This window comes from Brassica napus, chromosome A7 (genome assembly GCF_020379485.1).
Source record: "Brassica napus cultivar Da-Ae chromosome A7, Da-Ae, whole genome shotgun sequence".
Classification (NCBI taxonomy): Eukaryota; Viridiplantae; Streptophyta; class Magnoliopsida; order Brassicales; family Brassicaceae; genus Brassica; species Brassica napus.
In genome coordinates, this window is record NC_063440.1 from 15,896,109 (window position 1) to 15,908,074 (window position 11,966).

The window sequence follows — 11,966 nt, forward strand, 5'->3', positions numbered from 1 at the left end:
AAAACTTATCAAAATACTGTGATTATTATTTTAAAATAAAATACAATAACATATTTTAATTATTATATTTTTATGAAAATATATTATATAAAATATAAATTATAAAATATATATAAATTACACAAAATTAAAAAAAAATTTAAATTTTGAAACTACTTAGAAAATTTTCTTATATAAAATATTTAATTTTAAAAACTTGAATAAATAGTTTTTCTTATATAAATATTATAAATTATACAAAAATAAAAGCACATAAAATTATGAAATTAATTAAAAATAACAAATATTATAAAAACATAATATGTTTTATTCATACAATATATTGTATAATCCTGAAATATAAAAAATGCCATTCAACTTTAAGAAAATATAAATAATTTATATAAGAAAATTTATAATTAATTTCATAATTTTATGTGTTTTTATTTTTGTATAATTTATAATATTTATATAAGAAAAACTATTTATTCAAGTTTTTAAAATTAAAATATTTTATATAAGATAATTTTCTAAGTAGTTTCAATTTTTTTTTTTTTAATTTTGTGTAATTTATATATATTTTATCATTTATATTTTTTATAATATATTTTCATAAAAATATAATAATTAAAATATGTTATTGTATTTTATTTTAAAATAATAATCACAGTATTTTGATAAGTTTTAATTGTAAAATCTAAATATTTATGGCTATTTTGTTGTATTATTTTAAAGTAATCTATTAATTAATTTTTGAAAATAAAAAAAATACTGCAAAACGAAAACCAAAATCAAAATCTAAAAACCAAAAACTAAAAACCAAAAACTGAAAACCAAAAACCAAAATCTAAAAACCAAAAACTAAAATCTAAAAACCAAAAACTAAAACTAAAAACTATTGAAACAATCATCACCTAAAACTAAAGCAAAAACTACAAACAATCGAGCTCTAATTTTCTTTTTGAAATTATTTAAAAAAAATTCTAAAATTTTTAAATATTTATTAATATCCTAAACCTCACCTTCCAAACCCTCACCCCTCAACTATAAACCATAAGTCTAGATTAGTTAATCCTAAAGTTATAAATGTATGTTTACCTTTTTAAAATTGAAAGTAAATATGGTTAAAGTAAACATGAAAAATGGTATTAGAAATGTGGTTGTTTAGAAAATTTCCTAAGAATTAACATATTATTTAGGAAAATATAAATCATAAATAAAACAAGGTATTTTCCAAATTATCTCTTTTATCAATGATACCAATTTCATAAATAACTAAACTGCTCAAAAGATTGGGGGACACGTGGCGTCTATATCAAAATTTCTCAAACGATAAATCTTTCTCTCCGAAAAAGCAGGTGGAATACGTAATACCAACTATTTTATCTCCGTATAAATTAAAAGAACAAAAGTTACAAACTTGTTTCCTTTTTAAGTGGGATTTTCCTCTTCTTATTTAAATCGACTTTACTTGTTACCATGTGAATAAAAGTTCACTTGTTTCCTTTTCTATTAATAATGAATTGACATATTATTTTAAATAAAAAGAGGATATCTCAACAGTTATATATAGAGAATATATCCAGAACGACTTTAGGGTTTTGATTCTCTCTTGGCATATCTCTCGGCCACAAAAGCTCAGCCGTTGCACTTTAATTTCTGCATGATGGCCAGGACGATTGACTTTGCGCAAGGATGGAGAATTATGCAGATTGGTATCACTAAGCTGGAAAAGCATGTGGAAGGACTTCCTGGGAACTCAATTAATAGTGAGCAATATATAAAACTTTACACGACTGTCTACGTTATGTGCACCCAGAAACCTCCTCATGATCACACAGAGAAGCTTTATAACAAGTACTGTGAAGTACTTGAGGAATATACTAAGTCGACAGCTTTGCCTTCTCTAAGGAAGACCTATGACGATGAATATATGCTGCTGCGAGTACTTCTTGAAAGATGGTCTATCCATAAAAAGATGGTTAGACGCCTATCCAGGATCTTCCACTATCTTGACCGTTACTTCGTTTATCGCAATTCACTCCTATCTCTGGAAGAAGTTGGATTAGCATGCTTCGTTGACATGGTTTATAACACGTTGCAACGCAGGGTCAGAGAAGCTGTGATAGCTATAGTTGATAAAGAACGAGAAGGTGATGATACTGGTATTGATAGGGCGTTACTTGAAAACATTAAAGACATTTATGTAGAGATTGGAATGGGTAATATGACAAGATACGAACAAGATTTGGAGAGCTTCATGCTTGAAGGTACAGCGTCTTACTATTCTCGCAAGGCATCAAGATGGATTCAAGAATATTCTTACTTTGATTACATTCGGAAGTCTGAAGAATGTGTAAAGAAGGAGAAGAAGAGAATGTCTCACTACCTTTACGCAAGCAGTGAGCCAGAGCTGGTTAAGAAAGTAGAGCATGAGTTGTTTGTAGTGTATGCAAACAAGCTTCTTGAGAAAAAGCACTCAGAGTTCAGGGAAATTGCGGGAGGCTTGGAACCTATAACAAACATGTTCAAGCAGCATGTTGAAGACACAGATGGTCAAGACACGGCTGCAATCAGAAAAGTGATTGAGGTACATGATAAGTACATAGTCTATGTCACCAAGTGTCTCGAGAATCAAACCATCTTTCACAAGTCCTTGAAAGAGGCATTTAAGTTCTTCTGTAGCAAAGCAGTGTCTGGAAGCTCTTTAAGTGCTGAATCACTGGCAACAATTTGTGACAGAATTATAATTCTCAAGAAATGGGCAAGTGAGGAGCTGAGTGATGAAGCTATTGAGAAGGTGGTCAAGTTTCTTGCGTATATAAGTGATGACAAGGATCTTTTTGCAGAGTTTTACAAGAAGAAGCTGGCACGTAGGCTGCTATTGAATCGTGATGCTAGTGATGATCATGAGAGAGGGATCATTACAAAGCTCAAACAACAGTTTGGTGGGAATTTTACTTATAAGATGGAGGGAATGGTGACAGATTTGACATTGTCAAGACAAAACCAAAACAGCTTCGATGAGTATGTAGCCAGTAACCCTGCTGCAAAACCAGGGATTGATTTTAACGTCACTCTTCTTACAACTAGTGTTTGGCCAAGTTACAAAACGTTTGACGTGAATCTACCTAGTGAAATGGTCAAGTGTGTTGAAATTTTCAAAGTGTTTTATGAAGCCAAACACAAACGTAGGAAACTTACTTGGCTCCACTCACTAGACACTTGTCACATCAACGGAAAGTTCGATCAAAAGCCCATTGATTTGATCGTGTCGACTCACCAGGCTGCTGTGCTTCTGCTTTTTAACACAAGGGACCAACTGAACTACACTGACATCCAAACTCAACTGAACCTAAGCCATGAAGATCTTGTGTGGGTGCTTCATTCCTTGTCATGTGCTAAATACAAGATTCTTATCAAGGAGCCAGCCACAGAGACTGTCTCCAAGACTGATGTCTTTGAAGTCAACTCCAAATTTACCTCTAGAATGAGCAGAGTAAAGATTCCTCTCTCACATGTTGATGAACGGAAGAAAGTTGTTGAATATGTTAATAACGACAGGCGCTATGCAATTGAGGCTTCTATTGTCAGGATCATGAAGGGCAAGAAAGTATTGGGACATGAACAACTTGTTTCTGAGTGTGTCAAGCAACTTAGTGGGATGTTCAAGCCTGATGTTAAAGCGATTAAAACACGCATAGAGGAATTAATAGCGAGAGATTATTTGGAGAGGGACAAGATGAATCCTAACATGTTTAGGTACTTGGCTTAGGGAACAAAGCATATATCTGGTAGTGTTATCCTCTTGTTGTTTGCTTAATTTTGCTTTCCTGTTTTTTTTTTTAAACACGGTCATGTTTTATTCTTGGGATGCAATTGACCTTATGGCGGTTTGTTTCTTGGATATGATGGGAACTGGAGCTGGTTCTAATAAAAAGTAGATTTTTTTTTCTGAGTCTTCATTAGCTTTAAAAACTATGTTCTATGATTCTTAATCCTTTTGTTAATAGAGTCACAACTGTATGATTTGGGTTCAGAAACTACAATAAGCTACTTATGGAGATCTGAGTTTTCGATCGACCTGATGTTGTTCAATCGATTTGTGTTGACTTTCTCGTTCGCCCTTTTGTCCGTAAATCTATACAATACTAAAAGTAACATATCCTCACCGTTGAGGGTATCCACGTTGGAAAAAAAAAATAGACCAATGAGACTTTTAAATTGACAAGTCATTAAAAAAAAACACATCACCAAATCACTCTTTTCTCGAACCTTTTCAACATTACGCCGATTTTCCAATATCTCTTTGGTCTTCTCCCGATTCATCTACCTCTGCAAAAACAATTTTTCTCAATTTTTTTCAGCTTTCCTCCTTCTCTCCTTACTCACTATATAAGACGGTGGTTGATTTACGAAAGATTCCTCTCACTAAAACCACCAGATCTCTTCATGGCCTCCGGGGAAAACTAGTAGTTAGTAACGGCGTTCGGTTTTGGTTCCATCACTTTACCTCTGTATACAGTTTACTGTAAAAATAAATTATTCCTTCATATTTGGTGAGTCACTGAACGCCTTGCTCCTGGTACATAAAAAACATTACTTAACTTTTGTACACTTTTCTTTGAAAAGTGTTCTTCGGAGTTGTCTGTGATTTCTTTTTTTTTTTGATATTTTTATCATATTGTGAGAGAGATGGAGGACTTCGAGTTCCATCACTGGTGGAGCCTACGGTTAAAGTTTAGTTCATTATTTCACTTCCTCTGTTTCAGATCTTTGGTTTTGTAACTGGTGAAAGCTCTTGATCTGGTGTTTAATTAGGTTGTTGGAGATTTAAAAGGAGGAGATGACGCTTTACAGGAGAGGATTTGTCATCTGTTTTTTCAGGTTTTGTAATTCTCAATCTCTGTTTTGATGATAAAACAATCCAAAACCGAATTTGAGCAGTTCAGTTTGTTTGCTTTGTTTCTTTTACAAAAGTTGTGATCTTTTGTAGAGTTTGTTATACTTATAGCTTTAAAGTTTTGGGTCTCTAATTTCAAAACTATTGACCTCTAAACTCATCAGAATCATACCGATTGTTTCTTTTTCCTTCCTCTTACGCTTACGTTTTCTATTGTTATGTGTTTCAGGGACCAACGGAAAATGGGCAAATTGATGTTCACTTTCAGGATCTGTATAGCGCAAGAACAACGTTCGAGCAGGCCCGACTTCATTTGGTCATCACTTTTTCTTATGCTATGAGAATTTCCAAGATATTTCCTTTGCTTCAATCTGCGAGTCAACACCATCACATGTAGCGCAACATGAGTCATCCTTGGTATCGTCCCGTTATCTAGATCCTGAATAGAAACTAAATGGTTAGTTGGTTTAGCACCTAAATCTAAAACTGTTATTTTGTTTGTTTGTTTAGCCATAAGCTTTCTCTTTGTGTGTTTGGTATAATCAGAGGATCATGGTGTGTATTGCCTCTCTCTCTCTCTCAAATACTTGAAACAGAAATCTTTAGCTCATTCAAGTCGAAGGCTTTATCTAGAGTTCCCTAAATGAGCTTTTGCTACAATATATGTACAGTATGCTCTTCACACTTGCTTATCTCTCATAAAATCTTATGCAACTTCTCTTAACTTATGAAGTTTGTAGTGTTTTGTTTTCTTACAGGTTATATCGTTTTTGTTAACGGCTTATGCTCAAACATCCATGCGGCAGATTTTCCTCTTCCATGTTATTCTCATAAGAAAGGTAACCCTTATTGTCTCCTAGCCATAAAGCTGGCAGAATTACTCTGCTTTAGATTTCGTTTAACAAGTAGTGCTCAAATACTAGAAGGGGATGAGAAAATATGACTATATATATTAGAAATGAGGGAGGAGAATCAGTTTACAGTAATGGACCCTTTTGATGAGTTGGATTTGTCTTCAGATGAAATCTTCGATTTCTATTCGTCTGAAAGCCCAAAACAAACGTTGATCTCGAAGTTTATGTGCAGCAGATGAGGTGAATACATAAACTCTTTATCTGTGTATACATCTTTTCTACTCAAAGATAATATTTTGTTGTTGACAGAATCAGCAGGGACTATCCATAAAGATATAAGGAGATGGGCATTCAACTTCTTCCACGCTGATCAACAAGAAACCAGGTTTCTATGGAAGCATAAACCCACGGAAACTGATCACTTTAAGCTGATATGGATGAATGCAGACCTCTGTGTAAGAGGACATAGCGTTTGATGCGTTGTGTTATCAGATCGTGAGTACACTCATTGCAGTCACTCAACTTCTCTTTGTTGAGCGTTCTAGAATTGTTTTGGGCCTTATGCTAACTTTTATTGGTTGCAGTGGTTGAAGATTTAGAGGATGGGGATCGTACTTCTCAGGTAGGATCCTTACACTACAACACATCCCTTTTGACTCTTGAGCTGTAATTTTTTGTGGCAGATAATATGTTTTTGCGTCTGTATGTGAAAAGAACTAACTGTCCAACTCATTTTTGCTTATTCATATTTGTAGCCAAAGGACAAAGTTGTGACATGGAACCTTCCATTTCGAAGTGATACCTCATATTTGGTCCAGTCTACAACATAAGGTTACGTGGAAGATTTCAACATTCAAATATTGAGCTGTGTTAGTGATTCTGATTAGATGTAGAAAAACATTGTAGAGAAGTACGGAGTTAGGTACTCGAGGCTGAGATACTTACATGATGCAAAAGAGGTTATCATAAGCCATGGGGCGGATCTCATCTCAGGTATTATTCCCTGATCTCCACTCAACGAAACCTGACGCGTAACAGAAGGAATCAGAGGACAACAAGGCCAGTGGTGGATCTGATGAGAGATTTTTCGTATAGCCATATACAGAGCGGGTGGGATATGAACCAGTAGCTGTAATGTTTTGCATTATCCTTGCATTATCAGTAAATGACAATTAGAAGTTACAGCTACTTGCCTTTTTCTTCTACGGTTAAGTTTATAGTTGTTTTAACGTACAAGATAAATCGGAAGAGTAGACGTGTTGATAATTCTGTAGTAGAGTCTTAGGTGTATCTCTTTAGTTTGAGGGTTAGTTTCAGTAGAATCTATGTGCCATCTTTTGGTTGTATCTGGTGAAGCTGAAGTTCTTGGTGGGAATATGAAAAAGCAGATAATGGATGAGTCTGAGAATTTGAGTTTGAACTGATTGGTGCCGCCTCATCCTCCACCGCTTCCACCATCTCCAGGATATGAATCAAGAGAGGTTGAGGGAGACAGCATAACCTAAAAACAGATCAACAAGTTCCCTCATCCTCTTTGCTGCTATTGAGGCTGCAGCTCAGAGGCCTAATCTCCTTCTTGGTTTTGACAATTCTTGTGAAGGTTTTATATCACTGAAGAGGAAAATCAAAATTTTCTCGAGTTTTTATAATCTTCTGCTATAGATTGGATAGAGCCTCTTTAGATCAAACTAATTATGAAGGTCGATATCAATATCTATTGGTGTCTATTGGAGATTCAAATTTTTATGTACGGTTACAATAATATGAGTTCAACTTTCAAGTCTAGGAAACTTTGTTTTCGCAAAAAAACTAACAATTAACTGATTAGTCGAAGCTAATATACTCTTTGAAAGTCTATGAGAACATTGAAAAATATGCAAAAGCATAGATTTTTGTTTCGATGACAAAGTTAAGATATGAACTAAATTTGGTCGTCCTGAACTGAGCACAAAATATTTTCACATACGTGTTCGAGTTAAGTAAGAGTAAGTTTAATATATTATTTTAGTTCCTATTTAAAGTTTAAAATTTTGACAAAACAACTCAAGGATATAGTTCTCTAAAATCCTTAAAAGAATATTATTTAAAGATGCATTAAACATATCAATTCAATAACTTTTACTAGCTTTATATATAGATTACATATACGTAAATATATATAATATAACAACATAAGTTTGCTTTCCGCGATTCATTTGAAGACTTTTTAAGTTATCGACCCAAGCAAATTTTTATTAAATCAATCAAATTGTTAGAAAATAACATGTCTTCTATATTAGAACTGGGTATAAAATCCGGCTCCAAATCCGCGATTCAAAATACTAGAACTTAAATTTGGTTAGATCTAAAAAAATAGTGCAACAAATATTAAATTGAAAGAGATTAAATAACTGAACCCGATTAGATAATACACGATATCCAAAATTAATCCATAACATATCCGAAATTATTTAAAGTGCCAACCTTGAATATATTTATTTCCTCAATTTCAGATATTATGTGTCTTTTGTTGATATATTAAGTGTTTTGATAATTTGAAAATAAATTTATTTTTGGATATTTGTGTTAGTTCGAGCACAAATATGTTAGTCCAATATATATATAAGCTGATGGAAAAACAAGATATCGATATTATATATTTTGAATATTTAATACACAGTTTGGGTATATCCAATAATATATGAATGTGAATTTAACCCAATCTTAATAAGAAAAAAACATGAACGGATTATAGATCATTAAAAATTGAAAAACCCAAATATTCAAATATTAATGAACGGGTATATGAACACCACAGCGACCCTTATATATAATATAATAATTAAAAATACCAATAAATACAGCAAATTAATATTATAATTTTATTTTAAATTTTATTATTTAAAAACTGTATTTTCATAAACAAAATTATTTAATGGAAATTCACTTGACATATATATATATATATAATATATATATATTAACTCTTTGAAAGAAATAGAAAAATTAACAAAACAAACTAAGAAAAAATAAAATATGATATTAAAATATCACTTGAAAGCTTCTTAGATAATATCAATAAAATATTTAAACGGTAATAAAATAAGTCCAATTAATATCATATTTTTCGTATTAATAAGTCAAATTAAAAACAAGTTTGATTAAAAAGTAAGTAATTTTCAATTTTAATTATTTTATTACAAGTATATAATTATTTACTGATTATAAAAATTAGAGATATTCATCTGTCACAAATATTCATAAAAATATGTAAATCAAGTACAACAATCAAACAATATAATGATATCCAAGAAATTACAAAGAAAAATTGCAAACTATATTTGTGCTTTATAGTCTTCTTTTAGATATTATTTAAATAATGTAAAAAAATATTATACATTAAATTATTTGAAATGAAAATATATATAATATCTTATCCGCGCGTAGCGCGGTTAAAAAATCTAGTTATTTAATAAAAGTGATAGACCGATCTCGGAGATCGACCAATCCTGACTTAAAAGTGTTGGATACAATAATAGCCATTAGGCTTTTATTAATAATGTGAATACAAATGACATTGGACCTCAGATGCTGTGAGCCCAAATGAATATCAATTTAATGAAATATGGCTAAGGGGAAGAGTTCCACATCGGCCAAAAGGAGAGAATAGGAGTGATATAAATATACCTTCTCACTATAGGAGCTTAAGCGGCTTGGTGAGAGAGAAAGGCTCTCCACGCGCGCCGCCACCGTTCGGCTCGGCTTGGGCTTGGGCCTTTGGCCTTTGGCCCGATAAGAATTATTTTTTTTGGACCAAGTTAAGCTCAACGTTTTGCCATTTATTTCGGAAAAAAACAGCATACAATTTTATTTAAAACGACAAGTAGTTTGTCTAGAAAATAAAAACGTCATGCATTTTATCCTCTCGAAAGTTTAAAACGAGATAAGAGAGAGTCTTGAGGAAGAAGTTTCGGAACTCAACTTCCCTCGATCTCGGCGAGATTCTCGCCCACGTGCAGCAGATGTTGCGGAAAGTAGGTCATCTCCGTCTCTTTAAATATCGTCTCTCCTCTTCCTTCATTTCTTAATTTTTTCGGTATCAAAATCCAACAGCAAAAATCCCTCTGCGTAAGTCTATATTGCGAGAGTGTTTCGTAGAGTTTATAGTTCGATAGGGCGATCACGAGTGAGGCGTGATTCGTCTGCCATGGTTTTATCCTGGGACTCTATATTCGTACAGTTTCGTCTCACTAACGGAGCGAATATTTTGAGTTAAGGAAAGAGATCATATCTCGACTCCATGTCTCTTTGAGAATACAATTTCTTATCGTTCTTGTATTCGCTTTATACATTCGTATATTTTTCCTTAACATCGCTTTTATTCTATCGTTTTATATCAGTCCGGTTTTCCGGCTTCTACAAAAAGTGCCACTTTTGCTCCATTTTTCTCCAGTCCTTGCTTCTTGAGCCCAAAACTCCATCCTAACGTATTCCAACCTGAAAAGAATTTAAAGACATCAAGAAGACTTGAAAAAAAAATGAAAACACGATAATGCAATACATCAACTCCTCTAGACTTAGTTTTTTGCTGGTCTCCAAGCAAACTACCAAGAACCAAGAGAGAAGTTTGGAAACAGGGAACTCACAAAACTCTCAATAACCATATCATTGACTATGACCTACAGACCACATAAATTACAAACAAGAGATGCACATACTAACCAGAGCACAACCAAAATGTTCTGACACAATTCCATACTTATGATCCCAAAACCAAAGAAAATCTCGACTTCCAGACAATCAAATCTCTAGGTTCATTCGTAATGGCATGGGATTCTTAATACAAGTGCTACTTGGGGTATACGACGCTTGGAATTAGGGAGGCTAATTTGATGGTGAAGCTAAGAGTGTTTAGGGATGACCAAATTTTCGTAGAGAATGCTAAAATTATGTAGAATAGCAAGAGGGAATGGACTCATTGATGTATACAGCCTGTAACTACTCTCTTCTTTTGATGTTATTTTCACTTCTTTAGGTGTCTTTCTTTCCAGGGGCTCTTTAGTACTGAAAGATACAATTTGATCTTATGGTTTCACTCTTCACAAAGTCTTTTTCGTCAAAAACTTGTGTACTTAGGTTTTACCACTAAAACCAACCGCAAGTGCATGGACATGCGCGGTAGTATATAAGGATCAAATTCCTCAGAGAACAAAGTTACAATATGAGTATACGAGAGAAGAATCAAGCTAGAACGAAAATAGTTTGTTTTTGTGGTTTCCATTGCAATAAATGTAATGACATAATGTAAACGAAGTTTCACTTATGAATAAAAGTGCCAGTCAATGGGAAACTTTCAGGAAAAACATCAATCATTGAAAAATAGATAAGGAATATGATTTAAAGCCGTTCTTAACCTCAAAAAATGCAAATAGTTTAGTATACTTCCGCAGTACTAAACCCTATGATATAGAATTCTAAACACTAATTTCCATTGATTTTAGTATCCTAATCATGTGATCTAGCAGGTTTGATTTTGTTCACAAGTTCCCTAATAAATTCTGTTGGCTACTAATACTTGTTCATCTAGATTCGTTTCAGGAGTTTAAACGTTCACTTTCGGTGCATTTAAACAGCCTAGAGATAGATGACAAAAAAAACAGCCTAGAGATAATGAACTAGGTGCACAGTCAAGTTCAAGCAATGAGATTAATCTAGATGAAAAGCCGAATGATTTGTTCCATATCAAACATATTGGTTTCAATAATTCATGGATTCCCTTGATTCACGCTAGCCTAATTGATAGATTACGAGCTCATGGATTGAAGAACACAAAAAAATATTTGGATAATTTATTGAATAAAAGAAAAAAAAATAGGGTTCATAAAAGCTTCTCTAAGAAGAGTGTAGATTTCGTCTCCATAACGCTTACAATCTCCCAAAGGAAAACAATCCAATCTAAAAGTAATGTAGTCTGAAAAACTGCTGAGAAAACATGAAAATAAATGTCTCTAAACACGTCTGGGTCGAATGCCTAGGCTAAACCGGTTTAAAACTGAATTAAACAAAAAATCTATTTTTCCACGCGCAAAACTGGCTCGACGATCGACCGATCCATGGTTTTCGATCTTGGACTGGACTGATCGAACATTCGGCGTGATCGATCGATCTGATGTTGGTTGACATATTTTTGTTGACTTGCTCTTTCATCTTTTGGTCCGCAAATATCTTAATGAAAGTGATCGACCAACCCA

General features: G+C 33.2%; 1 protein-coding gene across 5 annotated transcripts; it reads left to right on the forward strand.

The window, feature by feature from the left end:
• The first annotated feature begins 964 nt into the window (after positions 1-964).
• On the forward strand, positions 965-7,500 carry LOC106352675 (cullin-1-like). 5 transcript variants are annotated; one of them, XM_048736932.1, is made up of 10 exons: positions 965-4,718; positions 4,801-4,866; positions 5,112-5,339; positions 5,429-5,552; positions 5,623-5,721; positions 5,902-5,976; positions 6,046-6,231; positions 6,321-6,358; positions 6,492-6,567; positions 6,643-7,500. In XM_048736932.1, the coding sequence occupies exon 1, from the start codon at positions 1,643-1,645 to the stop codon at positions 3,752-3,754; it is 2,112 nt and encodes a 703-aa protein (XP_048592889.1). In that variant the 5' UTR covers positions 965-1,642; the 3' UTR covers positions 3,755-4,718; positions 4,801-4,866; positions 5,112-5,339; positions 5,429-5,552; positions 5,623-5,721; positions 5,902-5,976; positions 6,046-6,231; positions 6,321-6,358; positions 6,492-6,567; positions 6,643-7,500. The 5 variants fall into 5 exon arrangements, with proteins under 5 accessions (XP_048592889.1, XP_048592887.1, XP_048592888.1 ...); XM_048736930.1 differs by having other exon boundaries at positions 965-4,866; XM_048736931.1 differs by having other exon boundaries at positions 965-4,866; positions 5,641-5,721.
• Positions 7,501-11,966: the final 4,466 nt, after the last annotated feature.